Source organism: Dreissena polymorpha, chromosome 15 (genome assembly GCF_020536995.1).
Source record: "Dreissena polymorpha isolate Duluth1 chromosome 15, UMN_Dpol_1.0, whole genome shotgun sequence".
Classification (NCBI taxonomy): domain Eukaryota; kingdom Metazoa; phylum Mollusca; class Bivalvia; order Myida; family Dreissenidae; genus Dreissena; species Dreissena polymorpha.
Window position 1 is genome coordinate 6,232,009 of NC_068369.1, and position 27,133 is coordinate 6,259,141.

The 27,133-nt window shown below is 36.3% G+C and overlaps 1 protein-coding gene across 4 annotated transcripts in view; it reads left to right on the forward strand.

Moving 5' to 3' along the window:
* The first annotated feature begins 1,394 nt into the window (after positions 1–1,394).
* The window catches only part of LOC127859444 (aspartyl aminopeptidase-like), a 38,575-nt gene continuing 12,836 nt past the window's right edge, over positions 1,395–27,133 (forward strand). For 3 of the 4 annotated variants that reach the window (XR_008039388.1, XR_008039389.1, XM_052396829.1), the window contains exons 1-9: positions 2,271–2,525; positions 6,764–6,839; positions 8,600–8,688; positions 11,872–11,985; positions 12,470–12,595; positions 16,357–16,481; positions 22,901–22,997; positions 23,368–23,475; positions 26,265–26,342. Coding sequence is in view for 2 of the 4 variants with exons in the window: in XM_052396829.1 (XP_052252789.1) it covers positions 2,439–2,525; positions 6,764–6,839; positions 8,600–8,688; positions 11,872–11,985; positions 12,470–12,595; positions 16,357–16,481; positions 22,901–22,997; positions 23,368–23,475; positions 26,265–26,342 (900 nt within the window). In the remaining 2 variants the exon portion in view is untranslated. Of the gene's footprint in view, positions 1,525–2,270; positions 2,526–6,763; positions 6,840–8,599; positions 8,689–11,871; positions 11,986–12,469; positions 12,596–16,356; positions 16,482–22,900; positions 22,998–23,367; positions 23,476–26,264; positions 26,343–27,133 lie in introns of those variants that run through there. The other variant, XM_052396830.1, reaches the window with a different exon arrangement.

A 27,133-nucleotide genomic window follows, 5' to 3' on the forward strand; every position in this document is an offset into this window, starting at 1 on the left:
AAAGGTTACATTCCACTAAGAAACGGCCGAAAAAAAAAGTTGCAAAAACAGTCGATTTTGATTTGTGTCAAGTTCTTTCTTACATTGTACATGACATATCCTTTTTATTGCATAAATCGATTTCGCTTAGAATGGCCTTTAAGAAAAGGTATGGTTATGGGGGTCTCTCTGTGCAAAATGTTGCATTTATTTTCGCTCAAAGTTGTCGCTTTTGCATTGAATTATATAGGGAAACTATTTAGTGTATTATGACCTAAACGCAAAACCAGGTCAAGTCTCAAAGGAGCTGTATTTACAGAAAATCATCATTCTTTTAGTGGGATATGACGCGTTTTGGCGAATTTCACGGAATAAATGCGTTTGTTTCACGAATTTAAGGAGCATCGTGAGTTTTTAAGAAGAAAATACGTTTTCAGAGGAAAATAAGAAAAAAAACGTACAAAAACTCGTCTTGAGCATCTTAAATCGCAACAATGTGTGCTGAAAGAGCTCACGAACACGTTTTAATAGTTGTTAACTTCTTTTTCTACATAGCTTGTAACAATATTCCAGTATTTTGACCGATTGTAATTACTTAGAGTAATCGTTTAACGCCTGAACGCCCGTTATAAATCAAAGCTCCGAACGCGAAAGCCACATGGCTTATCAGGCGTTATAATAAAATGCATTTTCAAGCATATCTACGTGAAAGATCGGTCTGAAAATTGGCATGCACATAGAAAATAGGTTTATACGTATCGAGAAGTGCTTATTTTTCGCGATGTTAACAGTAAACGTTGTCTTATAGGTTACAATACACTAAATGATCGCTTCATGAAGGGCTGTACTCTCTAAAAAATATCATAGTTGACAGGAAGGCATGTTTTACACGTTTTACCATTATTCGGGTGTTATCTTGCGGATATAATGGTAGGGAATGAATAGGTGTTCACTACTGAATCCCTGAAATATGATACACGTGAAGACAATAGTAAACCATTGCACTAGAAAAGGTTACATTCAACTAAGAAACGGCCGAAAAAAAAAGTTGCAAAAACAGTCGATTTTGATTTGTGTCAAGTTCTTTCTTGCATTGTACATGACATATCCTTTTTATTGCATAAATCGATTCCGCTTAGAATGGCCTTTAAGAAAAGGTATGGTTAAGGGGGTCTCTATGTGCAAAATGTTGCATTTATTTTCGCTCAAAGTTGTCGCTTTTACATTGAATTATATAGGGCAACTATTTAGTGTATTATGACCTCCAACTAAAATTACTGGGTAAGTGAATAACTTAATTTAAATCGGTTTTTAACATTAAATTATCTCAACCATTAAACAAGGATAATTATCGAAGTTTTATACTTTTATTAATTATAGTATTATTTGAAATAGTAATATTGCATATCGTATTTCGTTTAGCGTTAAGTGAGGAAAGTATTAGTTAATTAAGTTATTCACTAGATCCTACAAAACAAGCGTTTCGCAGACGTGAAGGCATCGTACTTTCAACCCTTAAATACAATATTGCATTGAAGAAAAATGGTTTGTTGTTATATGAAACGTCTATTTAACGTACACGATTTACAGCGTAATTGGTTCTAATATAATTGTAAAAATGACCACCAAATTAACTGAGTGAAAACTTTAACGAAAGATGTTCATCTGTGTCAAACAGATGCTTCTGTAAAGGTCACACATGACTAAACAAGGACTTTGACCACTAATGCAAAATGAAAACAAGTCATACATTCAAAAAAGAATTATAAAAGAATGATAAAGAAGTGGCATTACATTAATAAGTTTTTTAAAACATCTGGTAATACATAAATAAAACAAGTGTTGACGTTATCTCTTTTAACTGTATATTCAATTTCTTAATTAACACTATCAACTTTTATTTCATGTCTCACAAATACTGTACAGTATTACTTTTAGTCTCCTATACATTTCTTCCTTTAACTTCTTGCACTGACAGCACCACTGCACATAATACGCGAAAGAAGGTGTTGCAGTATAAAAAGATAGATAGATAGATAGATAGATAGATAGATAGATAGATAGATGGATAGATAGATAGATAGATAGATAGATAGATAGATAGATAGATAGATAGATAGATAGAGATAGATAGATAGATAGATAGATAGATAGATAGATAGATAGATAGAAAAGGGTGTCATGTTAACAGATTTTTCTAAACGTTTAAACGAAATGAAATAAACGAAACGTTACCATTTAAACGGTATCCCTATGTCCATTTAAAAAGCATCAGTACCATCACATTTTCAAACTGAAAATAGTTATTTCCGGAAGTAATATTCAGTGCATATACTATTCGCGCAATGACGTAATATTTAAACCATAAAATATTATAAAACAGACCATCCGTATCATCACATGTGTATTCGTCATTGTATAAAAATAATTTAAAGAACGTAGAAAATAATTTAAAATCAATGAAAAATACTGTTTCCGAAAACGACACGTATTTTGTACATGAAATACAATGTGCATATCGTTTGACTGCAGAAAATGAAAAACCAGTTAAGTAGCAAAAACGTAATCAATATATAGTTTGGTTAAAATATTGCTTTTCAACATGCTACCACCCTGTTTTACTTTGCTAATCAATCAATAAAAATATTTTAAGATGGCGGCATATGCACTGTTCCGTTGCCAAGTTGTAAGATTTTCAGAAAGTAGCGAAGATTTTCCGTTAGTTTCCGTTCATGTCTGTGCTAACCAATCAGAAATAAATTACTGCCGAAATCGGTAGCCCGGATTTACCGCAAGTACCCGGATTTCGCAGTTCTTCATCGATATACTTCGTACGGCTAGTCGGCTACGTTATTTGCATCCCAATACTTATTATATTGATATTGACTGTCTTTTAAACGTTTACTGTTTTGGTAAACGTTTTTCAGCAAAACACTAAACGCGACCGTTTTAACGTGACAACCTTATAGATAGATAGATAAACGTTTTCATTGATTATTTGCATTTTGTGTATTCACTGCAAATCCGTTGTATCGCAGTCGGTTATATCATGATGTCCAATTATATATCGAGATGTCCAATATATCGCATGTTGGCCATGGACACTATTCTTTTTCACCCACTTCAGTATGTTTTTTTATTATAGAATCAGATATTCATAAATCCAGTTTGGTCCAGATTGTTTGCATTTATTGTACATCACATTCATGATTGCAGTGCTCCAGCTTGGCTTAAATGGAAGTGTGCCCCGCCCTACCCTTCCAAAGCCCTGCCCTGCTCTTCCAAGGCCCCATCCTGCCCTTTTTATGATCCCCAAAAAAAAATTTGGGGGAGCATATAGTCCCCGCTTCGTCTGTCCGTGCGTGTGTCCGTCCGTCTGTGCACAGTTTTTGTCCGGGCTTTTTCTCAGCAATTAATTACCGGAATTCATAAACTTTATAGGAAGCTTCACTACCAAGAGGAGATGTGCATATTATCAGCGGGTTATGGTCGGATGATTTTTCACAGAGTTATGGCCCTTTGAAATTTTCCATTAACTGTACATATAGTTCAATTCTTGTCCGGGCTATTTCTCAGCAACTAATGACTGGAATTCAATGAAACTTAATGGGAAGCTTCACTACCAAGAGGACATGTGCATATTATCAGCAGGTTCTAGTCAGATGATTTTTCACAGAGTTATGGCCCTTTGAAATTTTTAAGTTTATGCTAAACCATCCATTGTATTATTTTGTCCAAAGTTATGCCCATCAAGACGTTTCCTTTTATCTGAATATATAGTGCAATATTGTGACAAAAAAAAACTTTGGGGAGCATCACCCGTCTCGGACGGTTCCTTGTTATATATAAAAAAAATTGAGACATATATAATTGAGTAATCTCTTATTACATTGTTATGAATTTATTTCTTATTCTAGACATTTTATTTGCATGGTTTAATAATACTGGACAATATATATTCTAACAATTATTAATGATATAACAATAAATATGCAACAGATATTCTGGATACGACTGCACGCTCAAAAGTGCCCTTTTGACAAAATACTGCAGTGTTTTATTTTCATTCAAATCGGGTCCGGTAATCGGCCTCATTCCCAATGGACAAAAGTATATATTTTTCCCAAATGGGAGCTAAAAATTCTCAATAGAAAGTTATTTATTTATTAATATTTTTTTAGATCTCAATACTTTGTTCATCTCCCTTTCAGATAAGTTCAACCTTAGTAAATATAATAATTTTGAAGCATTTTTGAGCAAAACAACAATAACACTAATTTCCCAATTTTAGTCAAGATGCCGCAAATATTCCCAATCCAAAAGGTCCTGGCCCCATAATCATTCCCAAAATGGTGAAAAAAAACACTGTTCTGCGTGCTCGAAAGTGCCCTTTTGAGAAAATAGCCCCCGGCCTATGCCCTTTTATATTCCTAGCTGGTGCACTGCACGTGTGTAGTGCAACAAACAATAACCACAGTTGCCCAACATCAAAGGTCATTTTGCATGCCACCTTTACATTTTCTATGGATTTTGTTTTGGGAATGGGCTTTAATTGGGGAAAAAATGAAAGAAAAACTTTTTAAATTAGTGGGTTTTTTTTTCTTACAAGTACTTAAAAATTGAAAACAAAAGTGAGTTCAATATAACATATAACTAAGGTTCAACTTATGAAACTGGATGGAAGATGAAATCAATGTTAAGAATTATTTAAAAAAATATACGAACATATTTATTTTTAGCTCACCTGAGCACAACGTGCTCATGGTGAGCTTTTATGATCGCCTTTTGTCTGTCATGCGTCATGCGTCATCAACATTTTGCCTTGTGAACACTCTAGAGGCCACATTTATTATCCGATCTTCATGAAACTTGGTCAGAACATTTGTCCGATTGATACCTCGACTGAGTTCGAAACTGGGTCATGCTGGATCAAAAACTAGGTAACTAGGTCAAAAAAAGAAAAACCTTGAGAACACTGAAGAAGTCACATTTGAAGCCCAATCTTCATGTTACTTTGTCAAAATGTTTGTCTAAATTATATGTTGGTTGAGTTTAAAAATGGTTCCCGTCCGTTGAAAAACATGGCCGCCAGGGGGCGGGGCAGTATTCCTTATATGGCTTTAGAGAAACCTTGTAAACACTCTAGAAGTCACAATTTTTGCCCAATCATCATGAAACTTGTTGAAAACATTGGTTTCATTGATATCTCGGACGAGTTCGAAAATGGTCCAGATCGGTGAAAAAATATGGCTGCCAGGGGGCGGGGCAGTTTTCTCTATATGTATATAGTGGAAACATGTGAACACTCTAGAAGTCACATTTGTGGTCCAATCTTCATGAAATTTGGTCAGAACATGTGTTTTCTGGATATGACGGTTGAGTTCGAAAATGGTTTGGATCGGTAAAAAAACATGGCCCCCAAGGGGGGGGGGGGGGGTCATTTTCCTTATATTTATTTAGTAAAAAAGCTTGTGAACACTAGAAGTCACATTTTTTGCCTAATCATCTTAATTTGTTTTCTAAACATCAATTTTTTAGATTACTCGGACGAGTTCGAAAATGGTCATGATGGGTGGAAAAACATGGCCGCCAGGGGGTGGGGCAGTTTTCTCTATATGTATATAATGAAAACATGTGAACAGTCTAGTTCTGATAAGCAATAATGTTAAAGAAAGATAACCTGTACATACATTCTAATAGTTAACTCCCTTGTATAAACCTGGGACTACCTTCATAAAATGTGGTGTACATAAAGACAGTAGTTTGCATGCACTTAATAAACCTATTGTTTCTATGTCATAAAATAACTGCACATGTACTAATGCACTGTAGAGCCTTATCTTTGATCTTTACTGATCTTTACTGATAAGCCAAGTTAACCAACTGTGTTTGGTGTATTGATTGAACATCTACTGTGCTATGAAATTGTTTCCATGGCAACATTGACTCCAGTTAAATGCACTGGCTTACCTTTACATAATTAGTGCAGTAGATAATGACCACTCTGTATTTATCAACATACTAGTATGCTCAAGATACTCTCCCTTAAGGGTCCACACTTCTGCTAAAATAAACTGGGTTTTATTGTATGTCTACAGTTGTTTATAGTGAAACATTGTGAATACTTTTAGTCACATTTTTAGTTCAATCTGAATGACACTTGCTGAGTGCAAATGTATATATCATATCTTGATTTAGTTTACTAAATTAGTTTTAATAATATCATCTTCAAAAATGGTGACAATCTTTATGAGCATAATATTTTTATGCCCTCAAAGGAGGGCATATAGTGATCGGACCGTCCGTCCGTCTGTCTGTCCTTCTGTCACACTTTGCGTTTAGGTTGTCGCGTTTAGGTTTCGAAAAATGCTCATTACTTCTATGTCGCATCAGATAGCAACTTGATATTTGGCATGCATGTGTATCTCTTGGAGCTGCCTATTTTGAGTGGTGAAGTCAAGGTCATTCTGACAAACTCATATCTTGTTTGCTCAAGGTGAAATTTTGTTATCACCTTTTGTCAATTGTCTGTCTTCCGTTGTGAATATGAGTATAGTCTGGGACAATATTTATGCAAGACACACAAATAATTCAAATTTTTGTTCTCGATGTATGATTATCTAGCCTATTCAAGCAATATAGTATTGTTAGTAAATATTTAATTACAAGTAAAACAGTCTTTTTCAGCATTGTTGGTAAAAATTACAACTGTAGTCCTTTGTTGATATAATAACTCTAATCTTTATAACTGTATAAATAACTTTATGCTATTTTCTTCTTTAAGGCATCGAAGGAAGTTGTCCTTTCTGCAGCAAAACAGTTCTTGAACTTTGTCAATAAAACACCATCCCCATATCATGGTATGCTATTGTATTTTTTATGTCCCCCACCACTATAGTGGGGGACATTGTTTTTGCCCTGTCTGTTGGTCTGTCTGTAGGTCTGTCTGTTGGTTTGTTTGCGCCAACTTTAACATTTTGCAATAACTTTTGCTATATTGAAGATAGCAACTTCATATTTGGCATGCATTTGTATCTCATGGAGCTGCACATTTTGAGTGGTAAAAGGTCAAGGTCATCCTTCAAGGTCAAAGGTAAAAAAAACTAAAAGCGGCGCAGAAGGGGACATAGTGTTTCTGACAAACACATTTCTGTTTTTTTCAGAAATTCATACTGGATTGGTCTCATTATTAAATGGCCATGTCTGTTTACATTTTTGCTGCTTATTTATAAACAACTCTACAAAAAATAGTTAGCTTTTGTGGGTTTTTTTTAAATAATTTTACAACAAACAGTCAGCACAGGGACGAAACTTTCCGCTTTTATGATATTTTTCTTTTACAGAAACTACCTTCTTAGCAAAAATCCAGTTTAGGTGGAAAGTGTCGTCCCTGATTAGCGTGTGCAGACTGCACAGTTGAATCTGGGACGACACTTTACACACATGCATTAAACTCCCTTTTCACAGAGCGCGGCTCATTTGATTTTGCTTGCTGTAAATGACCCCTACATAAGCACTGAACAATGCTTCAGAATATTAATTGGAGATTAATATCCTGACAAACAAGAATTTAAAATGTTTAATTGTTTAAAGACTAAATAAGCATAGCCACAAAGGATATTAATATCCAACCTAATCCACACAAACTTCCTGCATGTTTTGAAATCAAGACACTACACTACTCAGAGTGCATTGAACACTTTCCCCCATCAGAAGCAAAGTGAAAATGGCTTTTGCAACCAGCATAAAACCAGAACAGCCTGCGAGTAACTCGCAGTCTGTTCAGGTTTTATGCTGTTTGCAGGGCTTTTTTTCCTTCTTTGAGACTTTTTTACACACAAAAAAACGGACATTTTGTGCTAAAAACTGTCAAAAACGGACATTTCACAATTTAAATTTTCAAAAGTTTGCGACTCATTTTTTTCACAATTTTGAAAAGTTCGCAACTCATTTTTCACAAAGTGAGGGGGCCAGGGCTGCTTCACAAAATCAGAAAAAAGCCCTGGTTTGCTGCTTATCAGTATCTAAGGGTTAGAAATGAAGCCTTTAAAACTTGAATCTAGTAAGAAATGTCTTTGATTACAAATGGGTCCAAATACATATCTAAGTGGTTAAGGGTTAAATACATAACTAAGTGGTAAAGGGTTAAATACATATATAAGTGGTAAAGGGTTAAATACATATCTTAGTGGTAAAGGGTTAAATACATATCTAAGTGGTAAAGGGTAATGCGTATCTAAGTGGTAAAGGGTTATATATGTATCTAAGTGGAAAAGGGTTAAATACGCTTCTAAGTGATGAAGGGTTCATATACTTCCCTTTGTGTATTGTCTGGTAATATCTAGATTGCAAAATGAATTCAGCATGTGTGCAATGATTACATTTAATATTCATGTCATTACTGCATATAGTTATTTGCAATTTAAACACATATTTTTTTGCATAATTATTTTAGGGTATCTTAAATTCATGGATCAGTAAAATAACAAAATTAATAATGCTGATTTTAAAATTTAATGAACCAGAAGAAAAATGTCACTTCAATAGTTGCATAGTGACTGATTTTTATCAAGGACAGCATGCACAAGGTTGTAAAATGCTTCCATGATTTAATTGCTAGCTGTAGAAGAGGTAAAGACCAGACTGTTGGCGGCAGGCTTCCGTGAACTGCGGGAGGCAGACAGCTGGGATCTGAAGCCAAAAGATAAAGTATGCTGCTTACCAAATGTCTTATTGATGTTTAAAAATAGTTTTTTGCATTTTTTATTAGCTTGACTATTATATATAAAATATATATAGTGGAGCTATCCTACTCACCTCGGCGTTAGCGTCTGCATTAGCGTGCAAATGTTAAAGTTTTCGTACTACCCCAAATATTTTCTTTGTCCCTTGACTTATTGCTTTCATATTGTGCATTCTTGTTTACCAACATGACCCCAACCTATAAACAAGAGCAGACAACTGTATCAAGCATTTTGTCATAATTATGGCCCCTTTTCCAATTAGAATATGCAGCATATGTTTAAGTTTACGTACTTCCCCAACTATTTTCAATGTACCTTGACATATTGCTTTCATATTTTGCATAATTGTTAACCATCATGACCCCAACCTATAAACAAGAGCAGACAACTGTATCAAGCATTTTGACAGATTTATTGCCCCTTTTATACATAGAATATGCATACTATTGATAAATCTATGTTAAAGTTTGCTTACTACCCCAAATATTTCCTATATCCTTTGACATATTGCTTTAATATTTTGCATACTTCTTTACCAACATGACCCCAACCTATAAACAAGAGAAAACAAGTCTATCAAGCATTTTGTCATAATTATGGCCCCTTTTCCACTTAGAATATGAAGCAAATATTAAAGTTTGCGTACTACCCCAACTATTTTCAATTTCCCTTGACATATTGCTTTCATATTTTGCATCGTTGTTGACCAACATGACCCCAACCTATAAACAAGAGCAGACAACTGTACCAAGCATTTTGACAGAATTATGGCACCTTTTAAACCGTAAATCTACAAATGTAATACGCACTTTTTTACCTGCAGATTTTTTTCTTCAAGTAGGGGATGCGTATAATATACGCGTTTAGAGCAGAACAAAATTTTTCCTGTGCAAATTTTCAACTTAATCGCTGTTATTCGCTTCGCGGCAGCCATTTTGAATTACACCATTACATCAAAGGGGTGCAACAGGGCTCGCGCTGTTGTTCGCCATTTGAGTCATTTGCGAAAATATTGAGAATTTGGCTCAATAAAAATCTTATTTGTGAAAATGCGAAAATCTAGTAAAATTTCATTGAAAACATCCGCCATTTATATCGGACTGGTTTTCTATATTTGTCTCTTTGTTTTAATGAAAGTGTTCGCAATTCGAACAGTAAACGAAACTCGGTCTGTACCCGATTATGAGACATCGCTTGACCTTATTGTTATTGAAGTGCGCATGGTAGCTGGCCAATCAACATTGAGCTCGCTTACATATGAAATGACGTTGTCGAATGAAACGTGAGAACGGGAGGAGCTATCGGATTATATTGGGTCATCCATGCGCAGACACTGTATACTTTGAATACACAGTTAATATCGTCGTCTGCCTACAAATTATCGACTGGACGCTAAGTCGTATAAAGAGATTAGCAAATGAAAAAAAAACCACTGACAATACCTGTAAATAAATATTTCTTAGCTGACCACTATTTATCTTTCTACCGCATATTTACCATATCTGAAGTAAAGAGTGGTAATTAAATAATTAGTTTTATGATGCTAATAGTCTATTACACCTGTCTGCCGATTGCCGAATTAAATTGAAAGGTGATAATTAATTTGTTTTTTACTCCCAAACTAGCCTTAATGACAGCAGCGTATTTTAATTAAAGAGATCATGAAAAACACGAGCGGTTTAATTGTATTTAAAGTTATATTAAAATATAGAGTTTGTAACTCGAAAAAAGAAAAAGTAATTCATCTAGACAACTATAAAAACGGAAGTAACCATTTTGTCTTCTTATTACTTTATTATTATTATAATTATTATCGTCCCGAATATTGTCAAATTGAATTAAATGTGAAAACAAAAAACAGCGTCTCTGCTTCTTTCTTTTGTTATTATGACTGCTTGACCCGGATGTCAGTAAGGGGCCCGTGTGTTATTGGTAACAATCAATGGTAATATAAAAAATAGACAGAGATATTTATTATGCGACTGTCATAACAACAGCACTATAACACATCCCGATCAATATACCGGGGTAACAGATAGTTGACAACACCAAATTGATTTGCTATTTTCACAACACAAAAATATATATTGACACATTTTTTCAGAAATGGCCCATTTCGGACACTGATTTTTTTAAGTGCGTATTTTACTCGGATTTTCAATTTTTACCAATAAATTTTCACCAAACTCGGGGGTGCGTATTATGCACGAGGGCGTATTATATTCATGGATTTATGGTATTTAGGATATGCATATTATTGATGAATCTATGTTAAAGTTTGACAAAACAACACTTACCTGATATACCACAATGCACTCCACCCAAACCATCCCCCACGCCCACCCCCCCCCCCCCTGAACCCCCCCACCCCCCCCCCCCCAAAAAAAAAAAAAAAATGTTTTTCTTTTTGATTTTTGAAAGATCATCCATTAAATGATCACCCACCCACATTATACCCCCCTCTCCCCCAAACCCCCCCCCCCCCCTAAAAAAAAATTCAATTTTGTTTTCTTATTTTTGAAAGATCATTATTAAATGATCACACACCCACATTATATCCCCCCCCCCCCCCTCTCCAAGATGGCTTACATTATACTGTCAAGCACTCAAATAGTCGAGTGCGCTGTCCTCTGACAGCTCTTGTTTATATTTTTTTACCATGGACGATTGATAAATGTTAGCAATAAGAGTTTTAACAGCCCTTTATGCTGTCCAGCACGATTGTTTCTATACTATCAAGCACAATGATTGTTTCTATACTATCAAGCACAATGATGGTTTCAGTGTTATCAAACACAATGATTGTCTCTATGCTATCAAGCACAGTGATTGTTTCAGTGTATTGCTCTCAAGCACAATGCTTATTTCAGTGCATTGCTATCAAGCACAATGGTTGTTTCAGTGCTTTGCCATCAAGCACAATCATTGTGTCAGTGTATTGCTATCAAGCACATTGATTGTTTCAGTGCTTTGCTATCAAGCACAATGATTGTTTCAGTGATTTTCTATCAAGCATAATAATTGTTTCAGTGCTTTTTTATCAAGTACAATGATTGTTTCAGTGCTTTGCTGTCAAGCACATTGATTGTTTCTATGCTATCAAGCACAATGTTTGTTTCTATTTTATCGATCACAATGATTGTTTCAGTGCTTCGTGACCAAGAACCAGTCTACCATTATTGCCTTTGCAGTGGGAGGACAGTTCAAGCCTGGAAATGGATTCAGCATAATAGGGGCTCATACAGACAGCCCCTGCTTGAAGGTGGGACTAAGTATTGGTATATGCAGTATTTTGAGTACTTATGTGTCTTGTCCTGGGAAAACTGGGCTTAATGCATTTGCGTAAGGTGTCGTCCCAGATAAGACTGTGGGGTGTGCACAGGCTAATCAGGGACAACACTCTTTGCCTACACTGGAGTTTTGTTCGGATAGACCGCCTTTAAACAAAAAATTCCTAGAAAAGGGAAAATGTTTTTACTGATAATTGTTAGCAGATTGCACAGGCTAATCAGGGAAGACACTTTACACACATTCATTAAGCCCCGTTTTTTCCCAGAGAGAGGCATATGTTTTTTATCATTATTACTGAAGTGAGTTACTTGTGGCATCATATCCCTGTTGTAAACAGAAGCAAACATAATCATCAGACTTCCTATTAGTGAAACATAGAATATAGCTTTGACTTTAAATCAGTCCTTAAAAAATCAAATGTGTGTTGTTGATGACATGGAACATTATCCTTGCAGGTGAAGCCAGTCTCGAAGGTGAACAGGTGTGGTTTTCACCTGGTGGGTGTGGAGTGTTATGGCGGGGGTATCTGGCACACCTGGTTTGACCGTGACCTTGGTGTTGGAGGTCGTGTCCTTGTCAAGGTAACATTCTCTTTTGCAGTTAGCCTATATCTATTAAAAAAGCTGATCAGTCAATCAATCAGCATGAACTGGAATTAACCCTTTTAAAGGAAGCATAATTATTGCTTTGAGGGTTTGTGGACTCGTGGTAATGGTATCCTTATCTCTGTTTTGTCTTGCTGATCTTTCTAATCTATGGTTACTGTGCATTTTTTTTTACATAGTACTTATAGTTTAAGTTTTAGATTTTATTGTTTCATAAATTGTCTTATAGCTATACACATAGAGTAGTTTTTATAGTGTCTTTTTGATCTTTCTAATCTATGGTTACTGTGCTTGTTTTTACGTAGTACTTATAGTATAAGTATAATAGAGTAGTTTTATAGTATAATTGAGTACTTTTGATTGATTTCTTTTGAAACAGTGTTGCAAAATGTATTAAGTCAAATGTTCTTATTTGAAGCGCCTTTGAACATGCACTCTTGCATGAAAAGGACGCTATATAAATCTGGTATAATAATAATAATAAAAAATTAAAAAAAAAATCCACTGAGTTTCCATTATAATGAGAGCCTTCTTACTGGGCTTAATGCTAGTTCCTAAAGTGTCTTACCATATAAGCTTGTGTCACAGGCTAATCAGGGATGACACTTTCCACGTTAACTTGATTTTCGTTCAGATGCATGTGCCTAGTTTTCCCATAACCAGGCTTATTATATCGATTATAACAGTCTATATTATGTAAAATAAAAATGTATGTTTCAATCTTAAATATTTCTTGAATCTGTCTGCTCTTTTGTATATATAACATTGTTATTTAACAAATTAACCACACATTTTGTAAATTTCTGTTTGATCCAAACTTTGGTGGGGGGAGTGGTTAAATTATTTAAGTTATTCAAGCAGACAACTCAAACATGTCTTATCAAGCTTTCGACAAATGGGTCTAAAAGTCTCAAATAAATGAGCGGCACTCTTGTAAACAATTCATGTGCATAAAGTGTTGTCTCAGTTTAGCCTTAGGGTGTGCAATCTGCACAGGCTAATCAGGGACAACACTTTCAGCTTGTATACATTTTTTGGTTGAAGAAAGTCTCTCCTAAACAAAAAATAAGTCTAAGTGGAAAGTGTTGGCCTGATAAGCCTGTGGGAATTTCAAGGGATAATCTAAGATGTCACACACATGGATTAAGCCCAGTTTTCCCAGCGCGTGGGTACAATACCTTTACACTTCAGCATGGAGGTAGAATTGACCTTACCCTTTTCAGAATGAAGGTAGTGTTGACCTTAACCTTTACACTTCAGAATGTACTTAGAATTTACCTTACCCTTTACACTTCCGAATGGAGGTAGAATTGACCTTACATTTTACACTTAAAAATGGAGGTAGAATTGACCTTACATTTTACACTTCAAAATGGAGGTAGAATTGACCTTACTATAACACTTCAGAATGGACGTAGAATTGACCTTACCTTTTACACTTCAGAATGGAGGTAGAATTGACCTTACCCTTTACACTTCAGATTGGAGGTAGGATTGACCCTACCCTTTATACTTTAGCATGGAGGTAGAATTGACCTGTTATTGGATCTAAACAATGATGCTAACACATAGACAAAGTTTCCATTTTATTTTGCTCCATAAATTTTATCTAAAAAACTTTCAAAAGTCCAGATCAAAATACAATAGTTAATCAGCAAGATACGAGCGAACCCCTGAGCAGAGCCTTGCCCAATACAACAAGAAATCATGTAACTACATCCTTGCCTGTGTGCATGGTACTGCTTATTAATGCAAAAAGTGGCAGTTTATATATCCATTTAACACTAGACGCTAGTATGTAATATAAGGAAAAGTCCAGCCTATTAAGGAAAGAGTTTGATTAACACCAGACGTTTTGGCCTAAGCAATTGACAACATGTGGAAGATGAATGGGTAAATTAATACATAACTTTAGGGTTCGACATTACCTTTTTTTACAGCCAGACCATCGGACCAGCTCCTCTTAAAATGCACTAGCCCGAATCTGATGTGTACTAGACCATAAATTACAGCAAATAAACACAATTGTGTCGTGTAACTGTTTAATCAGGTTTTATCAGTAAATAATTAGTGAACTCAAGAAAGTTATTTTGATGCACAGAGTAAAAATTAAAATAAAACTATTTAACAACATAAATTGTTTGTTATAATTTCACTGTTTATCACCAGTTAAACAAATGATGTCTGTACAGCAGGTGACATTTATTCAACGTCATCAAATTCTGGCCTCCTTGACCGCTGTGCTCCATGCAACCACAGCTCCAAGGCCCTTTTTCCATCATAATCTGTGTCAGTTTTACCGTCGGATTCTTCTTTATTAACTCATTTGTCGGACAAAAATCCATTCTTGAACAAAGCCATTCTTTAAATTACATTCTCTCGTCTGCTACGCCAAAATGTTTACATTGATGATACCGATTTTTGATAGAAGTCCTAAAAACATGATGTAAAGTTCTAAGACACTGCAGAAAATCATTAATAGTCATGACAACTTGATCAATGGAAACAAGCAATTTCTGCAGGAAGCTCTCTTACGCGTCTAAAAATAGTGATAAATCATGTGAATGCTTCGCGTGTATTTATATACGCTAGTTTTGTTCTGATGAAAATAACAGATAAGAGAGTTATTTTACACATTAAGAGAAAAAGGTTTTCGATTAGTTATAGTTATATGAATCAGTATAGATTTTTTACGTACGACCAGTCGGACAAGCTAGCCCACAGTTTTACTAGCCCGACCACGGATCTTACTAGACAATGTCTGTTTTGTGCCTTAGTGTCGAACCCTGAACTTGTAATAAGGCCCGCAACACCATGAAATTGTAAAATGATTTTCTCAAATGTTAACAAGCTTTAGGCTATTACGTCACAACCTTACCCTTTACACTTCAGAATGGAGGTAGAATTGACCTTAAGTTTTTAGAATGGAGGTAGAATTGACCTTACCTTTTACACTTCAGAATGGACTTAGAAATGACCTAACCATTTACACTTCAGAATGGAGGTACAATTGACCTTACCCTTTACACTTCAGCATGGAAGTAGAATTGACCTTACCCTTTACACTTCAGAATGGAGGTAGAATTGACCTCACCCTTTACACTTCAGAATGGAGGTAGAATTGACCTTACCTTTGACACTTCAGAATGGACTTAGAATTGACCTTACCCTTAACACTTCAGAATGGAGGTAGAATTGACCTTACCCTTTACACTTCAGCACAGAGGTAGAATTTACCTTACTCTTTACACTTCAGAATGGAGGTAGTATTGACCTTACCCTTTACACTTCAGAATGGAGGTAGAATTGACCTTACCTATTACTCTTCAGAATGGGCTTAGAATTGACCTTACCCTTTACACTTCAGTATGGAGGTAGAATTGACCTTACCCTTTACACTTCAGAATGGAGGTAGTATTTACCTTACTCTTTACACTTCAGAATGGAGGTAGAATTGACCTTACCTTTTACACTTCAGAATGGACTTAGAATTGACCTTACCCTTTACACTTCAGCATGGAGGTAGTATTTACCTTACTCTTTACACTTCAGAATGGAGGTAGGATTGACCCTACCCTTTACACTTCAGCATGGAGGTAGAATTGACCTTACCCTTTACACTTCAGAATGGAGGTAGTATTTACCTTACCCTTTACACTTCAGAATGGACTTAGAATTGACCCTACCCTTTACACTTCAGAATGGACTTAGAATTGACCTTACCCTTTACACTTCAGAATGGAGGTAGGATTGAGCACAGACTGGTGAACATCGAGAGACCCATCCTGCGTGTGCCCAACATTGCAATCCATCTCATGAGGGACATGAATGAGAAGTTCTCGCCTAATAAAGAATCCAATCTGTAAGCAAAACTTAGTTAATGTATGCCTTAAATGTCTTCCGAGAATCGCCTGTTCAGTCTGCACAGTCTTGACAGGGAAGGCACTTTCTGCTTTTATGGAGTTTTTCAATAACTTCGTAGAAGACCAGGGCTCGTGGTATAGTTTCTGTGCTGGAGTCACAGGTTTTTGAGAAAATAGTTCTCTTACATTTTTAAAGTACTCTTTCCAAAATTAACAAGAGTGCCAAATTGTCACAAAATACGCCTGTTTGAACGCCTGGGTTCCATTGATTAGTGAAGGATGTCTTTACATGTAGTAAAAAAGTTGGCACAGAAAATGAATTTGATAAAAGGGAAAGAAAAGTTATTGTAAGTGATTTTCTAAATTAATTACAGTATTTATCATTAATTATTTTTTTCTGTGTCTGAGCTATTGTTGTCAGTCTTTGTCTGTTTATGTGCACAGTGTGTCATGTGTCAATTGTATAAGTAAATAAAACTCTAATGACCACGTTTGTTTTATCCAATATTTATAACACTTGTCCAGAATGTTATCTTGACAGTATCTAGGCCAACTTTGTATCTGGGTCATGTGTGTCAAAAAAACAGCTTATTTGCTAAAATCTTAGAGAAACCTCTTACAACTCTAAAAGCCATATTCGTAACATAATCTTGATAAAACTTGTTTTTTACTGTTATTATCCCCCGCCATAGGCGGAGGGATATTGTTTTGGCGTTGTCCGTCCGTCTTTTCGTCCGTTCATCTGTCCGTCCGGACCCATATCTTGAAAGTGCTTTGGCAGATTTCATTGAACCTTGGTATGAGTATGTATATAGATAAGAGAATGATGCACGCCAAATGGCATTGTACATTATCAGTTAATAACAGAGTTATGGCCCTTTGTATCTTGAAAAAATGCTTTTTTTATGTGTCCGGAGCCATAACTTGGAAGTGTTTTGGCGGATTTCATTGAAACTTGGTATGAGTATATATATGGATAAGTGAATGATGCACGCCAAATGGCATTGTACATCATCTGTTAATAACAGAGTTATGGCCCTTTGTATCTTGAAAATATGCTTTTTTGAGTGTCAAATATAATACTTTTGTGTCCAGCAGCATATTGGCGGGGGATATCAATTTAACGAATTTGCTTGTTGAATATTAAGATATAATTCAAGTCAAGTTCAAATCTGGGTCACATCCGTACACAAATTATGCCACTAGGTCAATTCTTAGAAATCCCACTTAAAAAGCATCATTTATGACTCAATCAGTAACTTCAAAGATTTTCAAAATGTTTATGTTTACCAATAACAAGAAGCAAAGTGACAATGGCTTTTGCAACCAGCATAAAACCAGAACAGTCTGCAAGTAACTTGCAGTCTGTTCAGGTTTTATGCTGTTTGCTACTCATCAGTATCTAAGGATTGGAAAAGAAGCCGTTTTTAACCAGGTTTTCCGAAGGAAAAAACTGGTTATTAGATTGGCGAATGCGGGCGGGCTGGCTGGCTGGCTGGCGGGCTGGCGGAATAAGCTTGTCCGGGCCATAACTATGTCGTTCATTGTCAGATTTTAAAATCATTTGGCATATTTGTTCACCATCATTGGACGGTGTGTCGCGCGAAATAATTACGTCGATATCTCCAAGGTCAAGGTCACACTTTGAGTTCAAAGGTCAAAAATGGCCATAAATGAGCTTGTCCTGGCCATAACTATGTCATTCATTGTGAGATTTTAAAATCATTTGGCACATTTGTTCACCATCATGGGACGGTGTGTCCCACGAAAGAATCACGTCAATATCTCCAATGTCAAGGTCGCCACGACTAAAAATAGATTTAAAAAAAAAAAAAAAATTACAAAGGGGGTTAATTTTTTTTGGTCATTTCAAAAGTTCAGTTTGAGTTTTCTCCCTTTATCAGATTTTTTTTTCACAATGAAAACCTGGTTTTGTGACAATTTTGTCCCTTGTTAAAACTTGAATTTAGTAAGAAAGGTCTTTAAGTGAATCTAACATTCTATGGGACTAAAGAAGCGTAAAAATACACATCTAAGTGGTAAAGGGTTAAGGCCAGGTTTGAATCTGGGTCAATTTGGGTCAAACACTTAGTCACTAGATCAAGTCTTCAACAATTGGTGTACCTTGAATTCAGGTGAGCTCTTCAGGGCCATCATGGCTCTCTTGTTTATGTATGCGACACACGATATACTGGTCAAATTGAAGATCTTCAAACAAACAGTGTTTTAGTTTATAGATCGCTGGTTAAATTATATGTAGACAATTTGGTGCGGTTGGCGATGATGATGGCATTGTGGTCTAAAAGGAATGAGTGGGGATGAAGTTGGTGCCGTTGGAGGCAGTGATGAGTAAGTTGGAGTTGTTGATATTGGGGATGAGTTTATTGATGTCTTAGGGTTGGGGATGACAAATGGTGTTTTTTATAGAGTTTTATTTTCAGTATTTCATACTTTTTTAGAACTTGATATTATATGTCATATATTATTATATGTTAAGTGTTTTACATGAGTTTGACATTCTTGTTACTATTTACAAACTTTTCAGCAACAACATCCTACATTAAAAATATTCACCATCAAACAATTGTTTATTTCCACTAACACAACCAACCCGGATGCCGACCTTAATATCTCTTTTTTGATGATGCATAAAGATTTGGATCATTTGAAGGTCATTATTAAAGGGGTTTGAAACTTGTTTCTTTTATACCTTATGATAAAATAATACATTTCTGCAGTGAAAGAACAGCAATGAAAATAAACAAGTTGTTATTTTCACCGGTGAAAATAACAAATTTTCGAAACTCCTTTTTCTATTTTAAGATTATTAGCTCACTTGAGCACAACGTGCTCATGGTGAGCTTTTGTGATCGCCTGTCGTCCGTCGTGCATCGTCAATGTTTTGCCTTGTGAACACTCTAGAGGCCACATTTATTGCCGGATCTTCATGAAATTTGGTCAGAACATTTGTCCCATGGATACCTCGACTGAGTTCGAAACTGGGTCATGCTGGGTCAAAAACTAGGTCACTAGGTCAAAAAAAAGGAAAACCTTGTGAACACTGTAGAAGTCACATTTGATGCCCAATCTTCATGTTACTTTGTCAAAATGTTTGTCTAAATGATATGTTGGTTGAGTTCAAAAATGGTTCCGGTATGTTGAAAAACATGGCCGCCAGGGGGCAGGGCAGTATTCCTTATATGGCTATAGAGAAACCTTGTGAACACTCTAGAAGTCACAATTTTTGCCCAATCATCATGAAACTTGGTCAAAACATTGGTTTTATTGATATCTCAGATGAGTTTGAAAATGGTCCAGATCGGTGATAAAACATGGCCGCCAGGGGGGGCGGGGCAGTTTTCCTAATATGGCTATAGTAAAACCTTGTTAACACTCTAGAGGCCACATTTATTGTCCAATCTTCATGAAACTTGGTCAGAAGATTTGTCTCAATGATATCTTGGATGATTTAGAAAATGGTTACGTTTGCTTGTAAAACATGGCTGCCAAGGGGCGGGGAATTTTTCCTTATATGGCTTTAGTAAAACCTTGTGAACACTCTAGAGGCCACATTTATTGTTCAATATTCATGAAATTTGGTCAAAAGATTGGTCTCAATGATATCTTGGATGAGTTCGAAAATGGTTACGTTTTCTTGAAAAACATGGCTGCCAAGGGGCGGGGCATTTTTCCTTATTTGGCTATAATAGCTATAGTAAAATCTTGTTAACACTCTAGAGGCCACATTTATTGTCAGATCTTCATGAAACTTGGTCAGAAGATTAATCTCAATAATATTGTGGACGAGTTCAAAAATGATGCTGGTTAGTTGAAAAACATGGCCGCCAGGGGGCGGGGCATTTTCCTTATATGGCTAGAGTAAAACCTTGTTAACACTCTAGAGGCCACATTTATTTTCCGATCTTCATGAAACTTGGTCAGAAGATTTGTCTTAATGATATCTTGGATGAGTTCGAAAATGGTTTCGGTTGCTTAAAAAACATGGCCACCAGGGGGCGGGGCATTTTTCCTGATATGGCTATATATCATGCTTTAGTAAAACCTTGTTAACACTCTAGAGGCCACATTTATTGACCAATAATCATGAAACTTGGTCAGATGATTTGTCCCAAAGATATCTTGGATGAGTTTGAAAATGGTTCCGGTTGATGGAAAAACATGGCCGCCAAGGGGGCGGGGCATTTTTCCTTATATAGCTATAGTTAAACCTTGTTAACACTCTAGAAGTAATATTTATTGTACAATCATCATGAAACTTTGTCAGAAGATTTGTCCTAATGATATTATGGACATGGTTGAAAATGGTTCCAGTTGCTTGAAAAACATGGCCACCAGTGGGCGGGGCATTTTTCCTTATATGGACTTATGAATCTTCATGAAACTTTGTCAGTATATTTGTTTAAATGATATCTTGGATGTGTATGAAAATGGTTCTGGTCTGTTGAAAAACGTGGCTGGAAGGGTGTTCACTAGTCATGAAAGTTGGTAAGAACATTTTGTTCTAATGACATCTTGGGCTGCACAGAACAGGTCAGTTCCTTTGAATCTCAGGTGAGCAACTTTGAGCCTTTCAGGCCCTCTTGTCATAAATAATTTTTATATATTTTCTATGATCACGAGTGAATTAAAATCGACATTCCACCGAATCCAACAAATTTTCTTTTTATTTTATGCTTTTTCACCGTTAATTTACATTGTAAAAGAGTTTAACTGGAGAATTTCGCTGGTATAATAACGTCATTTCGTAACACTAATGACGTCATTTTGTGTTTTGAAATGCATTGAGGCACGCACAGGAAAAAATGGTAACTGTTCAGCGAAAGGGAAACAGCTGTTAATTATTTTCTTGAAAAAGGGGCATAAAAGAAACAGAAATTTGGTCATGTCAGTGTAAGATCGTTTGTTATTTCATTCTGATCAGAGCAAAATAATATTTTCTATGATCACTCGTGAAATAACAAACGATCTTACACTGACATGAACAAATATCCTCTATGTATCATTAAAATAAACTTGATGGAAAAGTTTGTTTGACAAGGCTATACCCATATGTTTGAGATTATATTGAAAACATAGATTTTTTTAATATGTCTGTTTTAATCCACATGTTTAAAATTTTAGTTAAATTAGTGTGATTTCTACATTGGGTGCACGACTGCAGGTAGTATATGCAATTGATGTTTGTTTTTTAATTGATGCAAAGCATTTACACACATTTTTTTATGATGCAAATTTTATATTTGATAATGAAAGGGAAGTCTGTGTACTGCTATCATTTTAAAATACTTTGACAAGACATGTACATGCAACTTTGGAGATTAACCAGATAGCCCAAATAATTGAGTGCAAAATAGCCCCAATAATTGATTGCACATTAGCCCAAATAATTGAGTGCACAATAGCCCCAATAATTGAGTGCACAATAGCCCCAATAATTGAGTGCACAATAGTCTAAATAATGGAGTGCACAATAGCCCCAATAATTGAGTGCACAATAGCCCCAATAATTGAGTGCACAATAGCCCCAATAAATGAGTGCACAATAGCCCCAATAAATGAGTGCACAATAGCCCCAATAATTGAGTGCACAATAGCCCCAATAATTGAGTGCACAATAGCCCCAATAAATGAGTGCACAACACATCAAATAGTCATTTCATCATGTAAGTTATATAAATCTTTAGGCAAGAGGGGAAGCAGTTTACTATATGAGAATGTACCTAATGGCATAGCCTTTGATCAATTTGCCTCGAATAATTTTTATGCTCCCCCAAAATTTTATTTTGGGGGAAGCATATAGTTGCTGCTTCGTCTGTCCGTGTGTGCATCTGTCTGTCTGTCTGTCTGTCTGTCCGTCCGTGCACAATTTTTGTCTGGGTTATTTCTCAGCAACTAATGACCCGAATTCAATGAACCTTATGGGAAGCTTCACTACCAAGAGGAGATGTGCATATTATCAGCGGGTTCTGGTCGTATGATTTTTCACAGAGTTATGGCCCTTTGAAATTTTTGAAATTTTCCATTAACTGTACATATAGTGCAATTCTTGTCCGGGCTATTTCTCAGCAACTAATGACCGAAATTCAATGAAACTTTATGGGAAGCTTCACTGCCAAGAGGAGATGTGCATATTATCAGCGGGTTCTGGTCGGATGATTTTTCACAAGAGTTATGGCCCTTTGAAATTTTCTATAAAAAAATTCTTGTCCCCCCAAACTACTGTGCCCTCAAGAAGTTTCCTTTTATCTGAATATATAGTGCAATATTGTGACCAAAAAAAACCTTTGGGGAGCATCACCCGTCTCCGACGTTTTTTTTGTTTTTTATAGCACAAAAAGACTACCAATAAAGCCAAATATCGCCTTTTCAATTAAGTATCCCTTCCTGTTCTTGCTAGAATCCCAGTGTTGGCGACGACTGTACAATCCCAACTGAACGGTGGAGGTGGGAGCTGTGATGCGTCCAAAACTGAAGAAAGCAAATCAGCTAATCAGGTTTTGTAGAGATGAGACTTTTATTAGCAATTATTACTTAAAATGTGTTACATACTCTCATATATACGGGCTGTGCTCTGTGGTATAGGGGTTTGATGCATGTGCGTTAAGTGTTGTCCCAGATTAGCCAGTGCTGTCTGCACATTCAAATCAGGGACAACAATTTCCGCCTAAACTAGATTTTCATCATTTATGCTATGAAGGGAATTTCTTTAAACGAAAAATACCATAAAAGCGGAAAGTGTCGTCCCTGATTAACCTGTGCAGACTGCACAGACTAATGTGGGATGACACTTTACGCACATGCATTGAACCCCCTTTTCACAGAGCATATATATAATTTATTTATTTATATGTGTATGTCCTTCAGAGTGATAAGCACCAGGCGCTGCTGGTCCAGCTGTTGTGTGGGGAACTACAGGTGAAGCCAGAACAGCTGCTCGACTTTGACCTTCACCTTGCAGACACTCAACCTGCTGTACGTACTGGTCGTGGAGATGCTTATTGTCCCCTACCGGTGAAACCTGAGGGGACCTATGGTTTGCGCTCTGTCTGTCAGTCTGTCTGTCAGTCTGTCACACTTTTCTGGATCCTGCAATAACTTTCAAAGTTCTTCATATTTTTTCATGAAACTTGAAACATGGACAGATGGCAATATGGAGATTATGCACGTCAATTCATTTTGTTCCTACGTCAAGAATTCTGGTTGCTTTGGCAACAAATACTGACAATGGTGGAGTTTCACCGGTAGGGGACCATATTGCTTCGCAATCTCTTGTTAGCTTACCATGTCACGAAGTGACATGGTGAGCTTATGTGACCGTGTGATGTCCGGCATCCGTTGTGTGTGCGTCCGTCTGTCAACAATTTGTTTGTGTAGACAGTAGAGGTCACAGTTTTCATCCAATCTTTATGAAATTTGGTCAGAATGTTTATCTTGATGAAATCTGGGTTGGGATTGTATTTGGATCATCTGGGGTCAAAAACTAGGTCACTAGGTCAAAAACTAGGTCACATAATAGGTCAAATAATAGAAAAACCTTGTGTAGACAAAAGAGATCGCAGTTTTCATCCAATCTTTATGAAATTTGGTCAGAATGTTTATCTTGATGAAATCTGGGTTGGGATCGTATTTGGGTCATCTGGGGTCTAAAACTAGGTTACTAGGTCAAATAATTGAAAAATCATCAAACTAGGTCAAATAATAGAAAAACCTCGTGTAGACAATAAAGGTCGCAGTTTTCATCCAATCTTTATGAAATTTGGTCAGAATGTTTATCTTGATGAAATCTGGCTTGAGAATGTATTTGGGTCATCTGGTGTCAAAAACTAGGTCACTAGGTAAAAAACTAGGTCAAATAATAGAAAAACCTTGTGTAGACAATAGAGGTCGCAGTTTTCATCCAATCTTTATGAAGTTTGGTCAGAATGTTTATCTTGACTAATGGGATTGTTTACCCTCGGGACTTCGGTTATAAACCATTGCCTGAGCACACTGCTAAACATAGAACTCTGTATAAAAAAGCCGAAAACGGCCATAAAATGGACAGCCAGATTTTACTGGGCTGTACCATTGATATAAATAGAAAAATTTGCAGTGTTGGTGCGGTGCCTTAATAAAAATCTATTAGTTTAAAAATATCTGACCCTTATAAGAAGCGTTAAAAAGACGCAGTACTTTACAATGCCTAACGCTGTTTGTTTATCTTGATGAAATCTGGGTTGGGATTGTATTTGGGTCATCTGAGGTCAAAAACTAGGTCACTAGGTCAAATAATAGAAAAACCGTCAACAATTTGTTTGTATAGACAGTAGAGGTCACCGTTTTCATCCAATCGTTATGAAATTTGGTCCGAATGTTTATCTTGATGAAATCTGGGTTGGGATTGTATTTGGGTCATCTGGGGTCAAAAACTAGGTCACTAGGTCAAAAACTAGGTCACAAGGTGAAATAATAGAAAAACCTTGTTTAGACAATAGAGGTCGCTGTTTTCATCCAATCTTTATGAAATTTGGTCAGAATGTTTATCTTGATGAAATCTTGGTTGGGATTGTATTTTGGTCATCTTGGTTCAAAAACTAGGTCACTAGGTCAAATAATAGAAAAACCTTGTGTAGACAATAGATGTCACAGTTTTCATCCAATCTTCATGAAATTTGGTCAGAATGTTTGTCTTGATGAAATCTGGGTTGGGATTGTATTTGGGTCACCTGGGGTCAAAAACTAGGTCAATAGGTCAAATATTAGAAAAACCTTGTGTAGACAATAGAGGTCACAGTTTTCATCCAATCTTTATGAAATTTGGTGAGAATGTTTATCTTGATGAAAACTGGGTTGGGATTGTATTTGGTTAGTCAGGTGAGCGATTCAGGGCCATCATGGCTCTCTTGTTTTTACTGTTATATACAAAATAATTGAGTGTGCTATATTTGTATACATGCCATGTGACTAGTAGCCATATTTCATTTATGCCATATTACATGTATGCCATATTACTGGTTAGCCATATTACATGTATGCCATATTAGGGGTATGTCGTATTACCAGTATGCCATATTACATGTATGCCATATTACTGGTTAGCCATATTACTAGTATGCCATATTACGGGTATGTCAGATTACCAGTATGCCATTTTACTAGTATGCAATATTAATGATATCCATATGTGATATTAACAATATGTCAAATTTCATAATATATCACGATGTAACGTGTGGTTTTGCTGAAATGCCAATCGCTCAGTTTTGATCATTTGACATGTTTTTTTATGTCCCCCACCACTACAGTGGGGGACATATTGTTTTTGCCCTGTCTGGTGGTCTGTCTGTTGGTTTGTTTGCCCAAACTTTAACATTTTGCAATAAATTTTGCTATATTGAAGATAGCAACTTCATATTTGGCATGCATGTGTATCCCATGAAGCTGCACATTTTGAGTGGTGAAATGTCAAGGTCATCCTTCAAGGTCAAAAGTCAAAAAAACTAAATCAAAGCGACGCAGAAGGGGACATAGTGTTTTTGACTAACACATTTCTTGTTTTAAATAGTGTTTATATCAAAAGGTGTCAAAGGAAGTTTTGAATGTGCAAATATGCAACTGGAGCAAAGTAGTTGTGTTCCCATTTAATGAAAAGAACTGCAAACCACTAAAAAGTTAAATTGAAAAAAAAACTGAACTTACAATAGTCTTGGGTGACAAGAGCATGCATTTAGCCCCCTTTTCCCAAAACGCAGCTCACTTCAAGCCCATTTTATGTGTTGCAGGTGATTGGAGGAGTTCTGGATGAGTTCATCTTTTCTCCAAGACTGGACAACCTGCTCAATGCATACACTTCAACTGTGGTACGTATAGGTGGGACAACGTGCTCAATGTATACACTGCAACTGTGGTACGTAAAGGTGGGACAACGTGCTCAATGCAAACACTTCAACTATGGTATGTATAGGTGGGACAACCTGCTCAATGCATACACTGCAATTGTGGTACGTATAGGTGGGATAACCTGCTCAATGCATACACTGCAACTGTGGTACGCATAGGTGGGACAACTTGCTCAATGCATACACTGCAACTGTGGTATGTATAGGTGGGACAACTTGCTCAATGCATACACTGCAAATGTGGTACGTATAGGTGGGACAACCTGCTCAATGCATACACTTCGACTATGGTACATATAGGTGGGACAACCTGCTCAATGCATATACTGCAACTGTGGTACATATAGGTGGGACAACCTGCTCAATGCATACACTGCAACTGTGGTACGTATAGGTGGGACATCCTGCTCAATGCATACACTGCAACTGTGGTACATATAGGTGGGACAACCTTCTCAATACATACACTGCAACTGTGGTACGTATTGGTGAGACATCCTGCTCAATGCATACACTGCAACTGTGGTATGTATAGGTGGGACAACCTGCTCAATGCATACATCGCAACTGGGGTAATTATAGGTGGAACAACCTGCTCAATGCATACACTTCAACTATGGTACATATAGGTGGGACAACCTGCTCAATGCATACACTTCAACTATGGTACATCTAGGTGGGACAATCTGCTCAATGCATACTCTGCAACTGTTGTACGTTGCAAAGTGGTAGCTGGCAAAAAATAAAAGTTA